Consider the following 26,677-nt stretch of genomic DNA (forward strand, 5'->3'; position numbering starts at 1 on the left):
GAAGCACTCTGTGCTTTATTATTAGGGGAGATATATATACTAGCAAAAGAGCCCGTGCGTTGCAACGGGAGAGAAAATAACACACGCTATTAACTCAATAACCATGACTCAAGACCCTAATAGGTGCACGTCCTTTATTTTCATATGGCATCATATTTGTGTTGCCGACGGTAGCCTCAATGCCAACATAACAGAAATACGTTTGAATGAGGTTAGACCTAACGCGTCTCTCTCTCGCGCGTGCACACACTCGTTCGGAATAAAATGAGAAATATGTTGTTTTTCCACGCGAGGTTTTTCAAAGATGTGCATGTGTTGTTATCGATGTTTTATTTCCTCTCAATCTGGTTGTGGGTATTTATTTGGTTTTAGTGGGTATTTATTTCCAATTCTAATCATTGCTGGTACGAAAAATAACCAGACCGTGCACTATAGATTAAGTTTGCATCAAAATAATATTGTACAAATATTTAACAGCTAAAAATAACATCATATTTAGATTCTATATATTTTTCTAATCAAATTTCATATATAACATATCACAATCGGAGTTACGGTTTAAAAGTTATGATTAATTTTATTTTAGATAAATTGTGGATTAATTAACTGAAAAATCAGGGGGTTTTATGTTAAAAAAGGATTTAGATGACTTATATATGGACGGCAGGTTGATTAACTGAAACATCAGGGGGTTTTCTGAGAAAATTCAAAAAAAATCGGTTGTGACTTAAACGCGTACTGTTGGTTAATTTACAGATAACAGAGTTTTTTTGTTTGCAAAAAGCGCGTGACAGACACCCATACATTGCTACGGGGCATATCTAATACTCTTTCCGTTCCAAATTACTCGTCGCGCATAAATGGATGTATCTAACAAGTAATTCATAACGGAGGGAGTAGTTGTTCAATACCAATTGTGTCTAATGTATGCGTTCCGAATTCTCGTGTATTTCTTCTTCTCTCACCATATCACACTCGTGCATTTCCAGCTTTGAGATACTAATAAAAATATTATTTGAGTTTAACATGTCACTTGTGTCTTATGTCTCCATTACAATGAAAATATCGATATAAGCTGGTTACATGCTTATTCACATAAGATGGGTACATGCAAGTTTAGTTTTCGATGATAAACACCTCTGCCTTTTTCCATTCATTCCTTTAGAGTAACTGCCCTACAACACCCCCTTCCATCTGCAAAGTGTCCCTTCCTACCCTTGGCCAACAAGATACAAGGTAGGTGCCATCTTTTTTGCCACCACGAGTAACGAACCCAACCTGAAAATTAAAAAAAAATGAGGAGAAAGTGATAGTATTTTGTAAAGAATATATATGGTGAAATCAGAATCTTGTGCAACAATTTATCAGGCACACATATATATCAGTACTTTCTATAAGTGAGGTGGTGATGCTAAAGATTGTTAAAAATCTATTATTCCGAAATAAAGAGTAAGCTATTAGGAAGTAAAAAATAATGATGCAAAACATCCAACTTGACATGATAGTAGTCAAACATCTCTTAAATCATCAAATTAACAGGAAATGGGAGTGCTCTTTTCGAGTGCCACAATGTACGATGTAGAAATCATTTGGTAACGGTTTGTCAAACCACAAACAAAAGGAACAATAATGTATTCACCGTAATGATAAGCAGCATATCCTAGCAATCTTGTTTTTGTGAAACCAGCGTTACCATTGATGCAACCTACAATTAAAGAACAGTGTAGCAGTCTTATCTCCAGCCGCAGAAGAGCTAGCATCAAAGCTACAAAGGCCTACAACTTTCAATGATTTCATCACAGACTGAGAAAGTAGTAAAGAATGTTTACATATGTTGTCGCATTGTCATTCTGAAGTATTTCATTGAACAAAATAGTACAATACCAAAGAACAAAAACAAATATTGGCCCAACAACAACAAATAGACATTGCCTTGACCACCCTGTACAAATAATTTGGCAACTCATTTTAGGATACAGGACCCAGAATAAAAGGAAAAAAATTATCTCAATTTAGTTGCACTATAATTAGGTAAGGGAATTAGTTTGGTGGAGTGGTAATTGTGGAAACAAAATGAAATTGTTCAGTATCAGATACTGCCAATTACATCTCTATCACTAAACTGGCTGGAGATCGCTAATTAATCGACGATAAGAGTTTGCCAACTGTTAATGTGTGCATAAACATGGCACAACACAGAAGAATCTAATAAATCGCAGCAAAACAATAACAACAATCACCAGCTTAAAAAATACAATATGCGACAAATATCTCAAGTGTTTCTGAATGTGTTTCACTACCTCCATGTGTACCAGCTGTCTCTGTAGAAGGAAGCACACTCCTTGTGAACAAGTTGTCTCTGTAGAAAGAAGTACTTCAAATTAAATAGATCCCACCAAAAGAAACATGGACCTACAGAAAAATGAATATTTTCTTGACAACCAGACTTAAACTGAAAGCATCCATCAACATACCTACAACTTAACTAAACCTTAACCGAGAAACATATCCAACAGGAACAAAATTCCTACAACTTAACTAAACTGAAAGCATCCATCATCATCATGATGAACCGAAACATCATCATCATTGCAGTATACTTGCCACACACCCATATAATCATCCATGTATCTTTTGAATCTACAAAGAAAATAATAAAATGAAGTGTTAATAGACAATGCACTAACATGATGCAAGTAGTGATAGAGGTAGGACATTAGTCACATACAAAGGTTGAAGACCATGAAATCTTTGTTTTTTCTGCATTACCGAGAGTATTGCAGTTTTTGCGACTCCATACCAAATCTTCAATTTTCACAGTGCCATATCGACATGATGCTAGCAAAAAGAAAGCAAAAAGGCATGATTATTGACAACTGTTCAGAAGCAATGCATTGAGAAATTTAAATGGCATTACAGCTATGAATTATCTAGATCGCTTATAAGTATGGCATTAAAAAATATTAGCTCCTATGATATAGTAACTTTTTGTTAGTTACTTCATGCTAATGCGTGTATACTAACAGTAAAAACTGGAGCAATCAGACCAACACCAAAATCCAGATATATAAAGGCAAGCATCAGCCATCCTACACTTGCAGACCGTCATATCCATTGGAACGAGTGCTCCAAAATATATTATATGAAGCCAAGACCCAGCCATGCATCACATGAGAATCATTCAATTGGATAGAAGAACAGTACCCGTAACTAAAGCAGAATAACAATCAAATTCTTAGGCCAGTTTAGCAGGTGTTGAGAATCCCTTTGTCGGCGTCTTGTGCCACAGGTTGCACTTAGCCGTCAATGACATCCAACAGGTACCAGCCACTGCATATCGGCTTAGCCTCCTCAGCCTATCATCGATTACGCGCTCTCGCCCACATCTTGGTAGCAAACGATGACCAGTCTGCCTTTAAAACATATCTACAGTTTTCTCTTTATTATGAAGTATACTACTTCCTGCCGAGACCGTAGTGTAAGACGTGATGAATATGCTGATGAAAAATATTATGAAGTGAAACACACAGCATCAGCAAAAGCATAGCTTGTACGACAAAGCAGCAGAGGCTTATGACCCACTGTGTACAGACACTACCCTGGTCAGCCCCACTTTGCAAGGCATCATGCTAATGACGACATGGATTACCATCGGACAAATCTAAGTGTGGGATCAATCTAAGGGGATCAAGTCTGCTGCACCTGCGATCTGCAATGCGATTTTGCATGAAGTTAGTGTCTTTGGGTGGTCGGCTGGAAACATGCCGGTGGTGGCAGCGAATAAGACCCATGGTGAGATTGGCTTAATTTGAGGATATGACCAGGGTATTGAATGCCGTTCAAGAGCCCAGGTGCGCTCCGTCAAGAAAAGAAAAAGAGACCAGTTCATATGTCAAAATATAGATGCTCCCTTTGCTGAAATTTAAGTAAAACATATTGCATAAAATAGCTACCAAATTGATGAGACAAAAATAATAGAAGCTTCATTGCAGGCTTACAGGTGGTTTCAATTAATTACTAAAAGAAACAAATCTTCATGCTTTTTCAGGAGATAAAACAATTGCATCTTATAACATGGTTTCAGTGGATTAATAAGCACCTTTGCAAGAACAAAGAGAACTATCAGTAGGACAGTGAGGGTAATTATTAAGCACATCCCTATCTTTATGTTCTAATGATGCTGGTATTTTTGCAGTGCATCTACCCAGAAACAGATTTTGATTGCTTTTCAAAAATATGGTATCCCTAGCTGATCAAACCAAACAGTAATCAAATATTCCTGGAAAAAACTCCATCTCTTATAATTAAAGTAATTTATTTTGAAGAAAAAGAATAGAGCCTCGTAGCAGTTTACCACATAGAGTGCATTGACCAGCACCATGAGTAAGTAGCTAGTGAAGGGGTGAGGATCGGAACTTGTTAGGAAAAAGGTAAATTGTGCATATGGGCAAACTCACATACTAGTAGATTTAGTATGATATTTTCTTTGTGGAGGTATGATATGGAGACGCCTAGGTCCAGCTGCTAACTACAGAACATAGCCCTTTTATTCTGCTTTCTTAGCAATTGAAACACAGCACCGATCCAACATCAAAATATGTACAGGAGGGCAAAATAGATGGATGTTTGTGACCTACCATGTCCAGGCCCTGTCCTACTTTCTAGGTCATCGCGCTGGCCGTTAGATGGATCACGGCGGACAAACTCACCTGAAGCCAGAGGAGGAGGAGGAAGCTCCATGGCTACTTCGTCCCGAGCAGCAGGAAGGCTGTCCACAGTACCTCCCTCCACGTCTACAGGGGAAGAGAAGAGCAGAGGTTAGAGAAAGGGAGAGGGAGAGGGCGAATCCAGGGGAGGGGATGCACTCACCGGACGAGAGGAGGGCAACTTGGCCACCGGCGCCGGAGTAGATGCCCGAAACCCTAGCCATGGGAGGAGGGTCGCCGGTGAGCTTTACTGGCCGCGAGCGCCGGATCTAGTCGTATGAGAGGGCGCCACGAGTGCGAGGGGGCCTCGAGCGGTGCTTCGTGGTGGTGGGGATTCGCCGGACGTCGTTTGGATCAGCCGCCGCAGGTAGCGCAGCGAGGAGCCGCATGGAGAGAGAGATGAGATGTGAGAGGGATGGTTGGCTGGGGGATGCAGGCGGATCTGGCACACGCCGGCGCTGCAAGGTGGGAGAAGGTGAGGGGGAGGGCCGGCGGCGAGGTGGGCCGGTGCCAAGCGAGGCGGAGCCGTGGGGGCGATGCAAGCGCCGGCGTGCGGGTGGGGGGATGCGGTGAACCTTTTTTTCCCAGAGGAACAGTTATTTCACTTAGATCGTGACTGCGGGTTAATTGTGCAAAACAACAGGGACTTTTTAGCAAAATGGCTAATGACGTACGACCAGAAGGGATAGCCGCTTTATTAATAGGTAAAGATATATATATTTATTTCAAAAATTATGTTAATTAATTTTTTTAAAGTTCACCATGAATTAAAAAATGTAAATGTAAGGTGAAAAAGTTGTTCGTATAATTTGTAAAAAATTATTTATGCATTCAAAAAATTGCTCATCACATTTTAAAAAATGCTCGCTTTTAATAATGATTTTATAGCACTGTAAAAAAAGTTCAAAATATAATTTGTTTATAAAAATTAAAAAATATTCATACAATTAAAAAAACATGGCATTAATTTTTTTTCACTTCTAAAAAAGTAAAGCAATTTAGTAAAAAAATACTAAAATTGAAACATTTTTTCCATAATTTATATAATATATTTATACCATTCAAACAATTGTTCATGATATTAAAAAAATGTTCACACGTCTAAAAACAGGAACAAAAAACTGAAAGCGCGAACATATTTCAAAATTACTAACAAAGGTTCAAGACGTGAACAGGTTTTTGAATTCCCCACAACATTTTTGGAATTTGGGGTCAAATTTTGAAAAACATGACCATTTTGATGATGTGAACAAATTTGGAAATTACCTTTTCTTTTGAATTGGTGAACAAAAGCTAATAAATATAAACATTTTTCGAATTGTCCGAACATTTTTTAATTTGCGAACAAAAGTTAAAAACAGGAGCATTTCTTGAATTTATGAAGAAATTTTGAAATCCAGAACATTTTCTGAGAATGTGATATTTTTTAATTGGTGAACAAAAATTTAAAATTGGAACAATTCTTGAAAATTCAGAACAAAATTTTGAAAGGGAAAACAATTTTGAATAATTCAAACAATTTTGTAAATGCTATTTTTGTCAGTATACGTGAACAAAAATAATAATAATGAAGGCATTTTTCTATAGCTCCGAATTTTTTTGTAAAACATGAACTTTTTGGTATAACATGAACAATGCTTGAAACTTCGAACAATTCTCGAAACACGAACATTTTTTCAAACACGCAAACATTGAGTAATTTTTTAAGATGTCTAAAACGCAAATTTTGAGTAATTTTTTGAACATACGATTTTTTTCACAAACGCAAACAAATTTTGGATTTCCAAAACATTTTTTTTAAAGAACAGTGTTTTAAAGCATAATTTTTTTTGAATGTTGAGAAGAAATTTTGAAATGGAGAACAAATTTTGAAGCGTGAACAATTTTTTAAAGCATGAACATTTTTTGAATCTTGAGAAGAAATTTTGAAATGGAGAACAGTTTTGAAAAATCCCGAACAAATTTGGTAGCGTGAATTCTTTTTGAATACGTGAACAAAAAGTTGAAATCTGGTACTTTTTCTGAATTTCGAAAGTTTTGAACTTTTTTGTTTATTTAACAAGAACATTTTTTGAATTTTGAGAACTTTTTTTTTAAAACTGAACATTTTCTTCTAACACGAATATTTTTGAATATTAAAAAAAAAGAAAAGAACAGATATGGAAATAAAAACCAAAGAAAGAAAATGTGTTGAAAAGAGATATTAACTTGAAAAGGAAAACAGAAAGAAAAGAAAAAAGTAACGAAAAGAAAAGTAAAAAGAACCAGCAAAAGGAAGAAGAAGAAACAGAAAGAGTAAAAAAAGAAAAAGAAAAGGAAAAAATGAAAAACCGGTTCAGGAACCTTCTAGATGGTTCCGAAAACCAGTAAGAACTGGCTAGGAATGCTCTAGAAGGTTAGCATAACCGGAACTTGTATGGACACTACAGATGGGCTGGCCCAAAATCGCTCGCTAGTCGCATCTCTCTGTGCGTCGACAGTTTGACGCAATATGCGTCCAATAGGTTTTTCCCATATTTTGTGCGTGAATGCTATGTCTTGCCTAATAGGCGATCGCTAGATGAACCAGCCCAATATGGCCAGTTTTAGGAAACTTCTATGACCGGTTTGGACTGGTTTAAAGCTTCTACATGGCTTTTCCGGTTTCTATATTTCTTCACCGGATTTCTTAAAAATAAATCTTTTTAACCCATTTTTATATTTCCCCATACACATGGAACTACACAACAACAAAGACTTTAGTCCCAATCAAATTGGAGTAGGTTAGAGGTGAAATCCATAAGATCTCGCAACTAACTCATGGCTCTGGCACGTGGATTGCAAGCTTCCACGCACACCTGTTCATAGCTAACTCTTTGGTGATACTCCAATCCTTTAGGTCTCTCTTAATGGACTCCTCCCATATTAAATTCGGTCTACCTTGCCCTCTCTTCACATTCTCCGCATGCTTTAGCCGCCCGCTATGCACTGGAGTTTCTGAAGGCCTGCGCTGAATATGCCTAAACCATCTCAGATGATATTGGACAAGCTTCTCTTCAATTGGTGCTACCCCAACTCTATCTTGTATATCATCATTCCGGACTCGATCCTTCCTCGTGTGACCACACATCCATCTCAACACACGCATCTTCGTCACACCTAACTGTTGAACATGTCGCCTTTTAGTCGACCAACACTCAGCGCCATACAATATTGCAGGTCGAACCGCCGTCCTGTAGAACTTGCCTTTTAGCTTTTGTGGCACTCTCTTGTCACAGAGAATGCCAGAAGCTTGGCGCCACTTCATCCATCCGGCTTTGATTCGATGGTTCACATCTTCATCAATACCCCCATCCTCCTGCAGCATTGACCCCAAATACTGAAAGGTGTCCTTCTGGGGTACCACCTGGCCATCAAGGCTAACCTCCTCCTCCTCCTCACACCTAGTAGTACTGAAACCGCACATCGTGTACTCGGTTTTAGTTCTACTATAAGTCTAAACCCTTGCGATTCCAAGGTTTGTCTCCATAACTCTAACTTTCTATTTATCCCCGTCCGACTATCGTCAACTAGCACCACATCACCTGCAAAGAGTATACACCATGGGATTCTTCTTGTATATCCCTTGTGACCTCATCCATCACCAATGCAAAAAAGATAAGGGCTCAAACCTGACCCCTGACACTACTAGGAAAAGGCCTACTAGTGGCGCACCAGTTTTGCCTACTAATGGTGCGCCACTAGTATTTTTTACTAATGGCACATCACTGGTGCACCATTAGTATACCAGATGGCGCACCTGTAGTGCGTCATTAGTATGCCTAGAGGTGCGCCATTACTATCTGATTTAGTAATGGCGCACCACATAGAAGTGCGCCATTAGTAATAATTTTTTTCAATTTTTTTTAAAAAAATATTTTTTTTATTTTTTTCTTAATCTCGGGTCACTATGGCTTAATCTTGGGTCAATATGCTTAATCTCAGCTCAAATCGCACTCCGTGATCAAACTTCCCGAAAGGTCATCCATCCTCACACTACTCCAACCCCAGCACCAGCTCACTTCACAGGCACTTGTTGATATATCTATAGCATATCAATCCTATTAAACCTTGTTGATGTTTAGGACTTTGTTCATGTTCATGAGTGTGATGAAATTTTGAAAAAATATTTCAAACTTCCGTTCATATTACGTATCACATTTTGAAAAAAAATCTGAAAAAAATTGAAACTATTTTTTTTTCTATTACTAGTGGCACACCTAGCATACGGTGCGCCACTAGTAAGTTTGAAATTTTTTGAATTTTTTTGCCTCCAGATCTTAAAAGCCCCGTAACTTTTTTCTGTTAGGTTTTTGAGGATTTTGAAAATGTTTAACGGGGTTCCCCGGTTAAATTCGGATGTAACTTTTCGAGTAGATGATTTTTCGTATAGAAAACTTTTTAATCCGAGTTCGTATGCAAAAGTTATGCCCATTTTACAAATCCAAAGAGATTTTGCAAATAAAGTCGAAATTCATATTTGTAAATTTTCCCAACAACTAGATCACATATCACATGGGAAACTTATTTTCTTTTATTTTTTTGACATTTTCATCATTTTCTTTTATTTTTTTTAAACTGAAAAGGCGGTCCGGGGGGGGGGGCGGAGGGGGGTGTGCATTCGAGGGAATTTTTGGGCCAAGTTAGTAATGGCGCACCGTGGGAGTTCAACTAGTAATGGCGCACCACTCCCACAGTGCCATTACTAGTTTTCAAAAAATATAAAAAAAATTGAAAAAAAAAGTTGAAAAAAATTTACTAGTGGCGCACACTAGTAATGGCGCACCACACCCACGGTGCGCCATTACTAGTTTTGAAAAAAATAAAAATGTTTGAAAAAAAATTGAAAAAAAATTACTAATGGCGCACCGTGCTAGTAATGGTGCACCACTCCCATGGTGCGCCATTACTAGTTTTGAAAAAAAATCTTGTTACTAATGGCACACCGTAAATGTGGTGCGCCATTAGTATTTGGACACTAATGGCGCACCAACACATGGTGCGCCATTAGTATATAGTAGTGACGCACCACATGTCTGGTGCGCCATTAGTGTCAATTCCATCTATAGCCCTTTTTCTAGTAGTGTGATGCAGTCATATCTTAATCGGGAAGTCATCAGTGTCGACATCACTTGTTTGAACACTTGTCACAACATTATCGTACATGTCCTTGATGAGGGTAATATACTTTGTTGGGACTTTGTGTTTCTCCAACGCCCACCACATGACATTTCGCGATATCTTATCATAGGCCTTCTCCAAGTCAATGAATATTTTTCATGGTGTACCTATTTTCGAATACATGTTTTGAACATTTTTTCGAATGCATGCTAAGCATTTTTTTCGTAATTTTTTTTCAAATACACATTGAACTTTTTTTTGATGGCACAAAACTTTTTTCAACTATGCAAACATTTACATTGTATCAACATTTAAAAAATATCATGTTAGTAATAGCTAACCATTCACGTCTTGGTTTCATCAGTTTCTAGTCGTAGGGTTTAATTCCCCGCCTAGCAATTATGGAGTCGTCGCATCAGCATTGGCATCACATGGCGCCAACACGTGGCATTCGGCACCACGTGTTCGTCGGGAAGGTGAGGAGGCATGGCGTATCGGAGGGAACGCGAGACGATGAGGCGATGATGTGCGCACATGGCTTAGTTTCTCAGTCTGTATGTGATAGCACACACATCACACACGTTCTGAGTAATGGTGTGCATGGCAGCGCATACAATTTATAGAGACGAATTGTGTGCGATGGAACCCCTCATGAACTATGCGCGATGGAACCCCTCATGGCACACGATTACTTGCGGTGAACCGTGTGCACGTCATCTCCCACGGTTTGACTTCTCCAACAGTGTGTGGTCAGTTCTCCATCGCGACCGTTCAGAGTCGGGCTGCACGGTTCCTCGCAGCGCGCGCGGTTGAGGGGGCTTAATAGAATGCACATGTACTAGTAGTGGTCAATTCAGAGATGCAATCTGATTCGTGCAACTCAAAATCTCATAGCAAATGAGCAAGTCAGGATATGTGAGGTGTGACCCGCATAAGAACAGCAAAAAGGCCACCAACAAACAAAAGTACGTGACAGCTCTACCTGTGCCCAGCGTAGATAGATAGACAAACCTAATCGCCCCATGTTAGGTGCGTGATCACCAACAACCGGATTGGAGACGGACCTCCACACGCCGCTAGCTTGTTCTCCAATTCTCTGGCCCTCTCCGTCTACTCAGGGTCCAATCGATCGATCTCACTACACTAGTAGAAAACAGGGCTTTGGTCCAGGCCGGGTCAGCCCATTAGTCCCGGTTCAGTTCAGAACCGGGACCAATGGGGACATTGGTCCCGGTTCGTGAGCTCAGGGGGCCGGCCGGGCCACGTGGGCCATTGGTCCCGGTTCATCTGGACCTTTTGGTCTCGGTTGGTGGGATGAACCGGAACCAATGGGCCTCGCTCTTGGCCCACCACCATTGGTCCCGGTTGGTGGCTTGAACCAGGACCAAAGGCTCCCCTTTAGTCCCGGCTCATGTCACCAACCGGGACCAATGAGGTGCCTATATATACCCCTCGCTCGCGAGCAGAGCACCCCAGTGCTCTGTTTTTCTCTGGCCGAGGGGGAGAGGGCTTGGTGGTGCTCTAGCTCACCTCCTATGCACACAAGGTGTTCGATGGAATGCCCGAGCCACACTACTTAAGCTTTCTCCTCTCCAAGCTCGACCTCCAAGCTCCATTTCCATAATATTTGTCTAGGTTTAGCGGTCCGTCACGCCCCGTCCCGGTCTTCACCGCCGTCGATCACCCGCGCCGAGCTCATCACCGGCACCACCGTGGTGAGCCTCTTGTTCTTATCTTCTTTCTGAAAGGAAAAATATTCTTACTTGTATGTTTACATAGATACTTGTATTATTTTCTTACTTTTATTATTGCATCTTATATAGTGCGATGGTTTTGGTATCCGCCCCCGTCGGCCCTCGTCCTGTCTATGATTCGGATGTGGTATATATATTATCTTTATAACTATTGGTTCATTTATTGTTTATGAAAATTATGCCGACCAACGTGACATAGATTTTATTTATGTAGGATGTATGTGAATCGGAAATGCCAACCGACCCTATTGTCGAGAGGTTAAATTTAGTTGAAGAAGAAAACGATTTGTTGAAGGAAAAAATAAAAAAATTGAGGAGGAGAAGATGATATTGGAGTTGCATGTTGCGGATGTCGTCGATGATCACAAGATCAAGATGGATGCAATGCGCTTGAAGATTAGAAAGATTAGAAAATATGCCATTCATACCGAGGCTTGGTATCATTATGCCGTTGGATCAATTGTTACCTTGATTGCGATTATGATCGCATTTGTTTTCGCATTGAAATATTTTACATAGTTTCAATGTATGGTTTAATTAATTAGATGCTCTGGAGAGCTATATGTTGTTAGATGAGAACTATGTATGCATTTTGGTTTTAATATGATGATGAACTTCTATTAATTTGGACACTTAATTATATATATAATGCACGCAGATGAACTGGCAATGGATGTACGGTGACAGACACACCCGCGAGTACTTTAAGGGCGTGTATGAGTTTCTCGATGCGGCTGAGGCAAACAAGCAGAATGGTTTTAGGTGTTGTCCATGCACTCAATGTGGGAATACGAGGTCTTACTCTAACCGGAAAATCCTTCACTCCCACCTGCTTTACAAGGGTTTCATGCCACACTATAATGTTTGGACGAGGCACGGAGAAATAGGGGTTATGATGGAAGACGGCGAAGAAGAAGAGTACGATGACAACTATGTGCCCCCTGAATACGGTGATGCTGCAACGGGGGGAGCTGGTGAAGATCAAGAGGAACCAGACGATGTGCCCAATGATGCTGCAATGGGTGAAGCTGCTGAAGATCAAGAGGAACCAGACGATGTGCCTGATGATGATGATCTCCGCCGGGTCATTGTCGATGCAAGGACGCAATGCGAAAGTCAAAAGGAGAAGCTGAAGTTCAATCGCATGTTAGAGGATTACAAAAAAGGGTTATACCCCAATTGCGAAGATGGCAACACAAAGCTCGGTACCGTACTGGAATTGCTGCAGTGGAAGGCAGAGAATGCTGTGGCTGACAAAGGATTTGAGAAGTTACTGAAAATATTGAAGAAGAAGCTTCCAAAGGATAACGAATTGCCCGACAGTACGTATGCAGCAAAGAAGGTCGTATGCCCTCTAGGATTGGAGGTGGAGAAGATACATGCATGCCCTAATGACTGCATCCTCTACCGTGGTGCATACAAGGATCTGAACGCATGCCCGGTATGCGGTGCATTGCGGTATAAGATCAGACGAAATGACCCTGGTGATGTTGACGGTGAGCCCCTCAGGAAGAGGGTTCCTGCGAAGGTGATGTGGTATGCTCCTATAATACCACGGTTGAAACGTCTATTCAGAAACGAAGAGCATGCCAAGTTGATGCGATGGCACAGTGAGAACCGAAAGAAAGATGGGAAGTTGAGAGCACCCGCTGACGGGTCGCAGTGGAGAAAAATCGAGAGAAAGTACTGGGATGAGTTTGCAAAGGACCCAAGGAATGTATGGTTTGCTTTAAGCGCGGATGGCATTAATCCTTTCGGGGAGCAGAGCAGCAATCACAGCACCTGGCCCGTGACTCTATGTATGTATAACCTTCCTCCTTGGATGTGCATGAAGCTGGAAGTTCATTATGATGCCAGTTCTCATCCAAGGCCCTAAGCAACCTGGCAACGACATTGATGTGTACCTAAAGCCATTAGTTGAAGAACTTTTACAGCTGTGGAATGGAAACGGTGTACGTACATGGGATGAGCACAGACAGGAGGAATTTAACCTTAAGGCGTTGCTGTTCGTGACCATCAACGATTGACCCGCTCTCAGTAACCTTTCAGGACAGACAAACATAGGATACCACGCATGCACGCACTGTTTAGATAACACTGAAAGTATATACCTGGACAAATGCAGGAAGAATGTGTACCTGGGCCATCGTCGATTTCTTCCAACCAACCATCAATGTCGAAAGAAAGGCAAGCATTTCAAAGGCGAGGCAGATCACCGGAAGAAGCCCGCCATGCGTACCGGTGATCACGTACTTGCTATGGTCAATGATTTACACTACGTAATCTTTGGAAAGTGTCCCGGTGGACTAAGCTGTTCCGAATGACGCTGAGGGACACGCACCCATGTGGAAGAAGAAATCTATATTTTGGGACCTACCCTACTGGAAAGACCTAGAGGTCCGCTCCTCAATCGACGTGATGCACGTGACGAAGAACCTTTGCGTGAACCTGCTAGGCTTCTTGGGCGTGTATGGGAAGACAAAAGATACACCTGAGGCACGGGAGGACCTGCAACGTTTGCACGAAAAAGACGGCATGCCTCCGAAGCAGTATAAAGGTCCTGCCAGCTACGCTCTTACGAAAGAAGAGAAAGAAATCTTCTTTGAATGCCTGCTCAGTATGAAGGTCACGACTGGCTTCTTGTCGAATATAAAGAGAATAATAAATATGGCAGAGAAAAAGTTTCAGAACCTAAAGTCTCATGACTGCCACGTGATTATGACGCAACTGCTTCCGGTTGCATTGAGGGGGCTTCTACCGGAAAACGTCCGATTAGCCATTGTGAAGCTATGTGCATTCCTCAATGCAATCTCTCAGAAGGTGATCGATCCAGAAATCGTACCAAGGCTAAGGAGTGATGTGGCGCAATGTCTTGTCAGTTTCGAGCTGGTGTTCCCACCATCCTTCTTCAATATCATGACGCACGTCCTAGTTCATCTAGTCGACGAGATTGTCATCCTGGGGCCCGTATTTCTACACAATATGTTCCCCTTTGAGAGATTCATGGGAGTCCTAAAGAAATATGTCCGTAACCACGCTAGGACAGAAGGAAGCATCTCCATGGGCCATCAAACAGAGGATGTTATCGGGTTTTGTGTTGACTTCATTCCTGGCCTTAAGAAGATAGGTCTCCCTAAATCGCGGTATGAGGGGAGACTGACTGGAAAAGGCACTCTTGGAAGAGATTCAATAATATGCAGGGATGGATATTCTTGGTCTCAAGCAAACTACATAGTTCTACAGAACTCTACCTTGGTGACCCCGTATGTCGATGAACACAAGAACAGTCTGTGCTCCAAACACCCGGAGCAGTGCGACGACTGGATTACATGTGAACACATCAGGACTTTCAGCAGTTGGTTGGAAACACGTCTCAGAGGTGACAACACTGTTTGTGATGAGTTGTAGTTGTTGTCCGGGGGACCATCTTTGACTGTATTGACTTACAAAGGATACGAGATAAATGGGAATACATTTTACACGATCGCCCAAGATCAAAAGAGCACCAACCAAAACAGCGGTGTCCGCTTTGATGCAGCAACCGAGAGCGGAAAGGACACATATTATGGTTACATAGTGGACATATGGGAACTTGACTACGGACCTGATTTTAAGGTCCCTTTGTTTAAGTGCAAATGGGTCAATCTGTTAGGCGGCGGGGTACAGGTAGACCCACAGTACGGAATGACAACAGTGGATCTGAAAAATCTTGGGTACACTGACGAACCGTTCGTCCTAGCCAATGATGTGACACAGGTTATCTATGTGAAGGACATGTCTACCGAATCGAGAAAAAGAAAAGATAAGGAAGCGAATACATCATACGATGAGCCAAAGCGCCACATAGTTCTTTCAGGAAAAAGGGACATCCTGGGAGTGGACGGCAAGACAGACATGTCTGAAGATTATGAAAAGTTTCATGAAATTCCTCCCTTCAATGTCAAGGCTGACCCAAGCATCCTGATAAACAATGAAGATTATCCATGATTACGGCGCAATAAGCAAATGACACAAGCGAAGAAAAAGTGAAGACTTTATCCCGCAACTATTATGATGATACCATGCCAACTTTGTAACACATGAACATGCTACCATTGTCCGTTTTGTACATGCACATGCTATGTGGGTGAAATTATGATACCATCCCAACTTTCAACTTTTTCAGAGTTCATTTGAAATGCTTTCATGTCTTATGGTTCGGCCCTCGTAATACCATGACCATTAGTCCCTGGCCCATGCCAACTTTCAACTTTCTAAAACTAATGGCACTAACAGAAAGTTTATAATTTTGCTCCTCACCCCTGGCCCATGACCATTAGTCCCGGTTTGTGCCACAAACCGGGACTAAAGGGTTGGTCCTCGTTGCGGGCAGAGTTTAGTCCCACCTCGCCAACCGAAGGAGGCTCACACCGGTTTATAAGCCCTTCCCTCTCTGCCTTGTTGAGCTCCTCTCGAAGTGAAAATAGATGCCCCAATAGAGAAAAGTTTAACCTAAATTCATAGTGAATTTCTCTGAAATTCATAGAAATTTACTAGGAATTTAGGTTGAATTTTCTCTATAAGCGCATCTATTCTCATTTTTTTAGTAAGTTAATCACAAACTTGTGATTCAAACAATTTTCAAAGAATTCAAATTTTAACTATTCAAATTTGAAAACTAATGGCACTAACAGAAAGTTTATATTTTTTCTAAAACTAATGGCACTAACAGAAAGTTTATAATTTTGCTAACCTAAAAGCAAACAGAATTAAAAATTAAAGCAAAAAACAAAAGAAAATAAATAATGCAAAAAACAAATCAAAAAACAGGAAAAAACTATTTTTATAGTAAAGTTAATCACAAAATAAAATAAATAAAGCAACAAAGAAAACAAAAAAAACTAAAAAAGTGTTTTCAAATTTGAAAACTAATGGCATTAACAAAAAGTTTATAATTTTTCTAAAACTAAAAGCATAAAGAATTAAAAAATAAAGCAAAAAACAAAAGAAAATAAATAAAGCAACAAAAAAATAAAAAAATGCCACCTACTGGGCCACCACGGCCTGAATACGACTAGAAACCCTGCCATGGGCCAGGATTCAGTCCCGCAGCAGGCCCAGTAGGCCCATAGGCATTGCAGTGGCAGATTAGGCCCGAAAGCCTGCAGTTGAGAGGAGCTCGGGAGGGTGGACGCAGCAGCGCTTATAAACCACTCTCGAGCTCTCTCAGCTAGCGAGGTGGTACTAAACTTTTGATGCGGGGCAGCACAAGGCCATTGGTCCCGGTTAGTGGCACCAACCGGGACTAAAGGGCACCAACCGTGACCAATGCCCCCCTTTAGTCCCGGTTGGTGCCACCAACCGGGACCAAAGGCCTCCGCTTCCCGCCCTTTGGGCTGCTGAAAAGAGACCTTTGGTCCCGGTTGGTGCCACCAACCGGGACTAAAGGGGACCATTGGTCACGGTTGGTTCCACGAACCGGGGCCAATGGTCTCAGTATATAAGAAAACACTTGTGAAATTTTCATTCAGTTCCTCATTCTCCCACTGCCCCGCCGCCCTCTGCCCCGTCGCCCGTGCCCATCGTCGCCGCCGTCGTCGCCCGCGCCCATCGTCGCCGCCCCCGTTGCCGCGCGCCACCCCGCGCCGTCGCCGTCCGCCTCACCGTGCCGCCCCGACGCCGTCGCCGCCCCGCTCCACCGCTGCCCCGACCTCGCCGCCTCGACGCCACCGCTGCCCCACGTCGCCCTGACGCCGTCCCTGCCCCATGCGCCACCGCCTCTGCCTCAGGCCGGCCCCGACCCCTCCCCGTGCCCATTGTCGCCGTCGCTCCGGGGAAGCACCACGCCGGCTCCCGCGACCCGTTCATCCCCGAGGCCGTTCGTCTGCCGCCACACCGATTTCGGCTGGCGACCTCGACCTCTCCCCGCGCTGTGAGCCCCTGCCTCCTCCCCTTTCCTTCTCATTGCCGTCCCCGCATGCCATCCGTAAGCTCCACCGCCAACCATCGTCGCCGTCGCCGACCACCGCGGCCTATTTTTAATTTTTTTGTTAAGATGTATGTATGTTCACTGTATATATAATGCTCTGTATATGCTGTATAATGCTCTTTATATGTTCATATGTAACATTTAAGAAAAAAAGTGTTGTGTTGGAGAAGAAAAGAGGAAGAAGGAAGAAGAAGGAAAAGAAGGAGCGTGTAAATGTCCTTTTTTAGATTTTTTGTTGTTTGCATTTTTATAAAAATGTATATATGTATGTATGTTCTCTGTGTATATGGCAAAATTTCAGAATTTTTTGATTGGTTTAGAATAGGTTTTCAGCAAGGAATTTGAATCTGGTTCAAATTTCATTTGAATGAAATTTAAAAAATTTAAACTATGGATCAGAAGGTTTTTGGTGAAATGGAGTGTGGGTACTGTCATGAAGTTGGAGTAATTTTTGTGGTTGTAAAAGAGTTAGGAAAATTTAGAATGTGTTAAATATGTCAAAAATGTTTTTTTGTTCATACAAAGTTTTTTGTTCATAGGCAGAAAGTTTTTATATATGACTATGGATATATGAGCAATGATGATCCATGGATGTATGCATTGATATATATGTATTTTTGTTCATAGCATTTTTTCCATTTATATATGTATGTGGCTATAGATGGATATATATATGAGAGGTTTCCTAGTGTCAAAGTATTGAAGAAATCCATGGCTTCATCATTAGCCGGAAGTAACCAGGGCATGACGAAGTCCTCCAAAGTTATTTTGGAATGGTGTCCCGGATAGGATAATTTGCCTTTTTGTATGAATTTCAGCAAAGGCCTTCCAAATAACGATATTTGGAAGGTTCTTGCTGAACTTTGTACCAAAAAGCGAATTATCCTATCTAGGACTCCGTTCCAAAATAACTTTGGAGAGCTTCGTACCATCATGCACCTGTTACTTTCGCCTAATGATGAAGACATGGTTTTGTTGAATCCTTTGACACTAGGCAACCTCCCGACCCCTCGGTGATCCTCTCGAACATGAGAGGAAGAAGAGGATCGCCGAGGGGTCGAGGGTTCCAGGGTCGTCGAGGGTTCGAGGGGTCGAGGATCGCCGAGGGATCGAGGGTTCCAGGGTCGTCGAGGGTTCGAGGGGTCGAGGATCGCCGAGGGGTCGAGAGAGAGGTTTCCTAGTGTCAAAGTATTGAAGAAATTCATGGCTTCATCATTAGCCAGAAGTAACCAGGGCATGACGAAGTCCTCCAAAATTATTTTGGAATGGTGTCCTGGATAGAATAATTTGCCTTTTTGTATAAATTTCAGCAAAGGCCTTCCAAATAACGATATTTGGAAGGTTCTTGCTGAATTTTGTACCAAAAAGCGAATTATCCTATCTAGGACTCTGTTCCAAAATAACTTTGGAGAGCTTCGTACCATCATGCACCTGTTACTTTCGCCTAATGATGAAGACATGGTTTTGTTGAATCCTTTGACACTAGGCAACCTCCCGACCCCTCGGCGATCCTCTCGAACATGAGAGGAAGAAGAGGATAAAAAAAGAAGAGGAAGAAGAAAAAAAAGAGGAGAAGAAAGAATAGAGGAGTTCTTCTCCTCTTTTTTTTCTTCTTCTTCCTCTTTTTTTATCGGGAACGAGGGTCGTCGAGGGACATAGATGTAGTGTCGTCGTTGTCGATATATACCCCCTCCCGATAGCTTCAACACGTGGGGGGGTCGATATTACCCCCTCCTTGAAGCGTTCTCGAGGCCACCCCAAACCCTTGAAGCGTTGTCGAGGCCACCCCAAACCCTAGAGAAGCAGCGTCGAGGCCACTAATTAATATACATGATTCCTTACTATGATTAGGTAGCTGGTTCTACGTTTGCCACTAATATATCCATCTGTCATGTTTGAATAATAATTGCCATGTTGTAAATATTTGTAGAAACTATGGACACCGCCCGAGACGAAGCAAAAGAAGCGTTGTTGAGGGACATAATCGCAGAAGGAAGTGATGCCGTCTCGTTGTTTCTCAATGACACCGATGGTCTGGAAGGAGAGGGTGAAGAAGCTGGCTACGGTGACCTAATGCCGGTGCAAGAAGAAGAACATGAGGACGGCTCCGGTGACCCAATGCCGGTGCAAGAAGGAGACCGTGATGACGGCTCCGGTGACCGAACCGAGTCCGGCCAGGTATATATATTAGTTAAGCCTGTGCTGACTAGCTAATTGATGCATTCATTGTTTTGGTATGTACACATATTAATTAAGTCTTTGTTCTTTTTTCTAGCCCTCCGGATCGAGCACAACTTCGGTAAAGAGACGAGGCCCGAAGAAAAAGTTGAGCTCGGATGAAAGGTTTGAGATCATAGCAATCGCGCCCGACGGCCAACCGATTGAACCCATCCGAACAAAGAACGCATTTGTTGCTCAGTGCGGGGTTCTGGTTAGGGACAAGATTCCGATCAGCATCCAGCAATGGTTTAAGCCGGCTACAGAAGACCCTGAGGTGTCTTATGTCAATGATATGCAGAAAAATGATCTTTGGACTGAGCTGAAGTCAAATTTCACCCTACCGCCAGAGGATAATCCAGAGAACCCAGTTAAAGAGCAATTAATCAAGTCTTTTGCTCTTAAGAGGATGGCAGAACTATTCAGGAGGTGGAAGAAAGAGCTGAATAAGTTTGTCGAAAATGATGAGACACCAGAATTCAAGGGCAGATATGAGAAGATGAGAGATCACTGGCCCGCATTTGTGGCCCACAAGACATCGGAAAAGAGTAAGAAGATGTCGGCGACAAACAAGCAAAATGCTGCGAAGAAGAAGCATCACCATCGCACGGGGTCAGGTGGCTACCTCGTAGCCCGGCCTAAGTGGGCCAAGACTGAAAATGATCTGGTTGATAAAGGGATCGAACCAGAGATAATTAACTAGCCAGACCGTTGCCGGACTTGGTTCTTCGGGGCTGGCGGAACCTTGGACCCTGTAACAGGGAAGTGCATTTGGACGAACGATCAAATGGACATACCAGTCAAGAAGCTTAAGCAGTATATCGAAGCAGCGCAGCAAGGGACGTTCTTTCCAGACAGAGAGAACGACGAGCTCACAATGGCCCTCGGGAATCCTGAGCACCCTGGACGGACACGAGGCACGCCAGGCTCCATTCCGTGGAAGGTTGGGTTTCCGGACGCAGGCGGTTACAAATCCCATGAGAGGAGAAAAAAAGTGCAGTAGACCCAAATGCAGGCGCTGCAAGCAAGGGTAGACGCGATAGAGGAACGAGAAGCAAATCGCAGCAAACGTACTGTCGAAGCTTCCCCCGAAGCTACCCCGCCATCTCAGCGCAGAAGCAGCGTGGCTTCCACCGAGCTGCTTCAGCCGGAGCATGCCTTGAGGGCTCCTACCAGCTATCCCGTGGATGCTATCACGGAGTCTCAAAATTGCCACCTTATGACGCAATGGATGAATTTGAAGGTCAAGGCGGCTGTTGGCTCTGTTTATCCTACTGAACCCGGCGCAACTTTTCACTGCCGGCCGATTCCAGAAGGATATGCTAGGGTCATGGTGGATGAAATAACGGAGGGATTTGAGGACCTCCAGCTTGACCACCCTACCGGTGAAGGGGAGACTAGGCTGGGGTCTGCTCTGAAGACTCCATGCCTATGGCGGAAGGAGCTCATCAACCTTCCGAACTGGACGCCTCCGCCTCCTCCTCCTCCTCCGGCAAGTCAGGGCACTCCGCCTCCTCCACCGCCTCCTCCTCCGGCGAGTGACGATCAGGGCACTCGACCGGCTCCTTCTCCAGCGCGTGGCGGCACTCCGCCTCCTTCTCCGCATGCGCCGACGCGCCCGAGCAGCCAGCCTCCTCCTTCTCCGCCTCGTCAGCAAGGGCGGAAGAGACCTGCCGCCGCTCCGGCTGCTCCGGCGCGTCATAGTCCTTCTCCTCCGCCTCGTAAGAAAGTAAAGAAGACAACCGCTCCGTCTGCTCGGTCGACGTCTAGCAGTACAACCAGAGGCGGGAGGACATACAGATTTGGTCCTTCTCTGAAGACTCCAGAGAAGTTACCATACGAGAGGACCCCGGAGGAGAACGCCAAGATCGCACGAACCGAAGTGGATGACTGGTTTCAAGGGTTGAAAGCAAAGAGACATCCACTTCCGGAGGAGAAGGTAGATCCGGTGAAAGCGAAGCGCACTCTGGCTGCCCTGACAAAACCACTGAAGTCTCCGCCGAAAGGAAACTATGAGCGCATTATTGAAAAGGAATTTGCCGAAGCGGAGCGGTCGGGAAGTACTGCCAGTGATCAAAGGCTGAAAGAACGACGAGCTGGGAAACAAATTGCCCAGCTCGGCGAACAAGCGAAGCAATCGTGCCCCCCGCTCAAGGTGCCTAGCCACAACGTCGCTAATGATCCGAGGATGGTGCCTGGTTATAGCAATCTTGCAGATTACCTGCCCGACGATGTACATTATGAACCCATGGACGTGCAGATACAAAGATACGAGTACGGGAAGCCTCTCGTCAAAGATGAAAGATCTCTATCAACGATGATGCGAAGATTGCATGATTGGTACTTGAAAATCTGCGGAGACTCTGGGAGGAGTACTTTGTATGTGAAAATTAAAAAGGAGCATGACCTCGTTGGAATTGAACTGTTGCCTGTTCCATTTAAGAAGTTCTATCAGTTTTTCAATCAATTGGCCCTCGATAAAACAACGGTCGCCTGCTACTGTCTGTAAGTAGTACTACTTTTGTCATTAAGTCTCTCTATATAGCTCAGCTCTTTCATTGCATGTATTTATAATCATCCTCACTATATTATGCAGATTGAAGATCGCCGAATTGAAGAAAAGACAAGTCGGTGATATTGGGTTCATTAACACATATCTCATAGATGCAACTCAGGTTAAATTTCATGCCGCAGCTACCGAGGCCAACTTGCTATGATCGTTCGTAATAAATGAAAACAAAGATATAATACTCTTTCCTTACAACTTCAAGTGAGTGTTACTGTCTTGTGCGTATTCGGTTTCCCTTATATATTAATCAAGGTTATAGCAATGTAATTGATGAGTTATGCATGCGTGTGCAGTTTCCACTATATTCTCCTAGAGATTAAGCTTGAGCAGGGACTAGTAACCGTCTTAGACTCAAGACGAAAAGATCCCCAGGACTATGCAGACATGACTCAAATACTCGAGAAGTAAGTTAAATCGATCATTATCCACCATATCAGCAACTTTGTTCATTTCCTGATATATCAAGTAATTGTTTTCTTTGTCCGGCAGGGTTTGGAGAAAATTCACCAGAAAAGCTCCGGGACTGCCGAAGGAGCTGCAATTTAGACACCCGAAAGTAAGTACTATAGTAGCATGTTCCGCGCATCTACTAGTCATTCAAGCGCTAGTTTCATCAATACCATTTGGCATTCTTGCTTATCAGTTTGATTGACCTCTATTTCTTGTAAAGTGGTTGTGGCAGGAACAAGGGAATGATTTCTGTGGATACTACGTTTGCGAGTCCATCCGCCACACGACCTGTGAGCGGGGCTACACTGACGAACAATATGAAGTACGTAAATAACAACATTCACAATTTTATTTTATTACCATCATTTGTGTTGAGTTTCATTCATTCATATATATATGTATTGACCCCCTTCTTTAAATTAGATGTTTCGGAAGCGGGATGAACTCCTAGCACCAGCTCGCATGCGAGCAATTCAAGAGGAATTGGCGGCATTCTTTCTTGACCACGTGATCCCTGAAGACGGAGAATTCTATGTGGACCCTGAGTCTGTATGATTATATTTGTAAGAGATAATTATTGTATATATGTAGCCGGTAGTGTCGGATAGATATACGAGAACTTGTTGTTCGACCAATCTCTCGGAGAAGGAGAGGTGGTCGATATCACTTCTCTCTGTATGCATATATGTTCATGACGATCTTCTGTTTCCTTCGTTTGCTTACTAGCTAGCTAGCGTGTCTAGTCCTCTCTATACGTATGTATAGTACGTAGCGTCGACCAAGCACGGACATAAGAGAGGACACTTCTCTCTATTAATTATAGCTAGCTAACACAATATATGAAACACCTAAATTAACCCCCCAAAACCCTCCAAACCCCCCTTCCCTTTCAAAAAAAAAATCCCAGCCATAGAAATGTTGACGCGTGGATGCCTATTGGTCCCGGTTGGCGCACAGGCCACGTGCAGGCCCATCTGTCTCGGTTCTGGATTGAACCGGGACTAAAGGGACATATGGCATTAGTACCGACCCTTTAGTCCCGGTTTCAGAACCGGGACAAAAGGCCCTTACAAACCGAGACAACAGGCCCTTTTTCTACCAATGGCATCACAGAAGGCTTATCCGCGGAGTTTTGATCGGCCACATTTCACTGTGCCGCCTCGATATCTCTCCATCGATTAGTTGCTATAAGGCCAGCAAATCGGATGTATCCACCTCAAAGGCTTTGCTTCCACAAAACGATTAGGAGTTACTACTGCTGGTTAGGCCTGTTAACATCCGAAAGTACTAGCTTGGAGACGTCCTTATCCACAAGGTAGGTACCTTGAGCAATCGACCGATGAACCGAGACGGCACTCGCCAAACGTATCTACAACTGCACCGCCATTACTCTCTACCTTACAGCTGATCCAGCACCACAAGTGTACTGTACGTGGAGCTGGCCGAACGATGCGTACAGCGTACGCACGCACGTACACTGATCCTCCTTCAAAAAGATGGCAAATATATAATTTCTGGTATGGCAATTTTGTTGGCGTCGTTCTTCTCCTCTGTAGATCTCGATCGCAAGAATATCGTACGTGAGAAAGATGTCTGAGCTGAAAAGGCCAGCCAAAAGTAACTACTCATGGTAGCTAGTTAAGCATTGGCACTCCGGCAAGCTTTGCGACCACGAAAAACACGCGCCTTTTTTTCCTCTCAAGATCGAGAGAAGATATTACTTCCGCGAAAGCTGGCGTTGAAGACAGTGGTAGCCAGCTAGCTAGCTGGAGTAGAGTCGTTTCTAAGGCACATTTGATGTCTAGACGCCGTCGATCGAGCGGACACTCGATCGCGGAGGCGTTGGAAAAGGTGGTTCCTACCCCCAACCAACCCCAACGGAAACCACCGAGCTCACCAACTCCCAGCTGCCGCGGCGCGCGCACCGTCGTCCCTCACGTCGCCGTCGCTAACCGGTGTGCATGCCATGTATATAAGCCCCTGACCCCCGCAGGCCTCTGCCATCGGTCGATCTATTGGTCGAGAGAGAGAAACGCATTGACTGTTTGACGCTGCTAGTGCAATCTGCTCTCTCTTTTCCGGTTAGGTTGGTTGAGGACTTCAGGTGCTGGTGAGATGGGTTCTGGTGGCAGGTGCCTGGCCTTGGCCGCGCTGCTGCTCGTGAGCTGCGCGTCGACGGCGACCGCGGCGAAGTACACCGTCGGCGACACCTCCGGCTGGACCACCGGCGCGGACTACACCACCTGGGCCAGCGACAAGAAGATCAAAGTCGGCGACACCCTCGGTTAGTATATAGTACATGCCGGCCACGTACTTTTCTAGTAACATTTTCGTCTAGTTTGCCACGCATTTACTGATGAACGAACTCGCACGGCAAAATTTACAGTGTTCAACTACGCCGGCGGGGCGCACAACGTGGCGGAGGTGAGCGCGGCGGACTACGCGTCCTGCTCCGCCGCCAACGCGCTCAGCAGCGACGGCAGCGGCGCCACCACCGTCGCGCTCAAGACCGCGGGGAAGCACTACTTCATCTGCGGCGTCACCGGCCACTGCAGCAACGGCATGAAGCTCGTGGTCAACGTCGCCGCCGCCGCCGCCGCCTCGCCGCCCAAGGCGTCCCCGACCCCGGACACCCCCGACACCCCCTCCACCACCCCGACGTCCCCGTCCACCCCAGCCGCCACGCCCAAGACCCCGGCGACCGTGCTCGCGCCGCCGGCCAAGCAGTCGGAATCCGGCGCCACCGGGCTCAGAGCCACGGCGGTGGCTGGCCTGGGCGCCATTGCCGGGCTTGTGGCCGCGGGGCTCTTCTAGACGGGCGAGGCCAGGGTGGAGGCAGTGCAGTGCTGTACGTTAGGTTGCATGTCGTCGATCAGCTCATCGATCGTGTCAGTCGTTTCTCGTTTGTTGAGGAGGCCATGTTTCTTTTGACGGAGGGGACTAGCTTTTGTTGTGGTTGGCACGGTGGTTGGGTGCCTTGGATTCTATGTTATGATTTTTTTTTTACATCGCATTCATGTCATTGTCGCGTATTTTTGCCTACTTTGTACTGTGCCACGTGAGTGTCGGATCATTTATCTGTAGGCAGATTTGCACGTGTGATTTCTTTTCATATAATTCATTCATGTGGCGTATGAAACATGTCACGATCGGTTGTTGTTGAAGAGGTTTCTTTTGATGGCCCCAAGGTACCGATGAACAACCGGTTTCGTCATTCATCTTGGATGGTTGGCTACCAAGACGCCCCACATACGTTTCAAAAAAAAAAAAAGACGCCCCACATAGTGCAAACTGCAAAACCCCTCGCGTTAGGCTCCTTCCAAATATTCAATGCAGTGAGCACTATCATCGACTAATAAAAATAAAAATCCAAAAAATTCCAAACCAAACTTGATCTACACAAAAGACAAATCCAACTATCAAAAAATGAGACCAACCCAAGGGCTAACCCTCATTGGCATTTTTTTATAGAAGAAACTCCGCGAGCACCGCGCGTCCGAGCCAGACTCAAACTCAGGTGGGCTGGCAGCAACCTCAGCTGCCCAGCCAACGGTTCAACGCCACATCCTCGACAAATCCAACTATGAATGTCACTTTTTTTCTCCCTAAAAGAGACTGAAACCGCCCGGCTCTGCATCATTATGATGCACGGCCATTCTTATTGATTGCCGAAACCATTACAAGAATGAAATTAACACCTACCACTAAGACTTTCAGATACTGCCATAGTCATATCTAAATTTGCCTTGTTGGTTCTCCATGTACATATCAAATTGGATTTGAAGCTTTATAGAATCATAAACACATATCAACATACAATTTATTTCAAGAAAGTTCAGATCTTTTAGGTGTGCTACAGTACATTCGTAGCAAC

General features: G+C 43.9%; 2 protein-coding genes across 11 annotated transcripts; one reads left to right on the top strand and one right to left on the bottom strand.

Annotated features, from left to right (window-relative positions):
* Positions 1-990: 990 nt before the first annotated feature.
* Positions 991-5,295, bottom strand: LOC125519177. Of its 10 annotated transcripts, none has more exons than XR_007288208.1 (7): positions 4,870-5,295; positions 3,205-4,793; positions 2,729-2,838; positions 2,540-2,640; positions 2,301-2,359; positions 1,640-1,705; positions 991-1,278 (listed from the first exon to the last, which is right to left on the bottom strand). XR_007288208.1 is itself a non-coding variant. In XM_048684053.1 (6 exons), the coding sequence occupies exons 2-6, from the start codon at positions 3,887-3,889 to the stop codon at positions 1,212-1,214; spliced, it is 483 nt and encodes a 160-aa protein (XP_048540010.1). In that variant the 5' UTR covers positions 3,890-4,793; positions 4,870-5,295; the 3' UTR covers positions 991-1,211. The 10 variants fall into 10 exon arrangements, 2 of the variants coding, with proteins under 2 accessions (XP_048540010.1, XP_048540011.1); XR_007288203.1 differs by having other exon boundaries at positions 2,475-2,640; XR_007288205.1 differs by lacking the exon at positions 1,640-1,705 and having other exon boundaries at positions 2,475-2,640; positions 3,205-3,462; positions 4,710-4,793; positions 4,870-5,294.
* A 19,499-nt stretch (positions 5,296-24,794) lies between these two features.
* Positions 24,795-25,809, top strand: LOC125520885 (blue copper protein-like). Its single transcript, XM_048685927.1, has 2 exons — positions 24,795-25,087; positions 25,190-25,809. The coding sequence occupies exons 1-2, from the start codon at positions 24,919-24,921 to the stop codon at positions 25,615-25,617; spliced, it is 597 nt and encodes a 198-aa protein (XP_048541884.1). The 5' UTR covers positions 24,795-24,918; the 3' UTR covers positions 25,618-25,809.
* The last annotated feature ends 868 nt before the right edge of the window (positions 25,810-26,677 follow it).

This window comes from Triticum urartu, chromosome 7, assembly GCF_003073215.2.
Source record: "Triticum urartu cultivar G1812 chromosome 7, Tu2.1, whole genome shotgun sequence".
Lineage (NCBI taxonomy): Eukaryota > Viridiplantae > Streptophyta > Magnoliopsida > Poales > Poaceae > Triticum > Triticum urartu.

Bases quoted from the DNA above. Each gene is read 5' to 3' on its own strand.
- LOC125519177 (XM_048684053.1), bottom strand. From the start codon at position 3,889: ATGAACTGGTCTCTTTTTCTTTTCTTGACGGAGCGCACCTGGGCTCTT. The intron at 2,839-3,702 runs GTGCAGCAGACT...TCTTTTTGCTAG, and splicing joins AATCGCATTGCAGATCGCAG to CATCATGTCGATATGGCACT. The intron at 2,360-2,539 runs GTTAAGTTGTAG...TTCTTTCTACAG, and splicing joins TGATGGATGCTTTCAGTTTA to AGACAACTTGTTCACAAGGA.
- LOC125520885 (XM_048685927.1), top strand. From the start codon at position 24,919: ATGGGTTCTGGTGGCAGGTGCCTGGCCTTGGCCGCGCTGCTGCTCGTG. The intron at 25,088-25,189 runs GTTAGTATATAG...CAAAATTTACAG, and splicing joins CAAAGTCGGCGACACCCTCG to TGTTCAACTACGCCGGCGGG.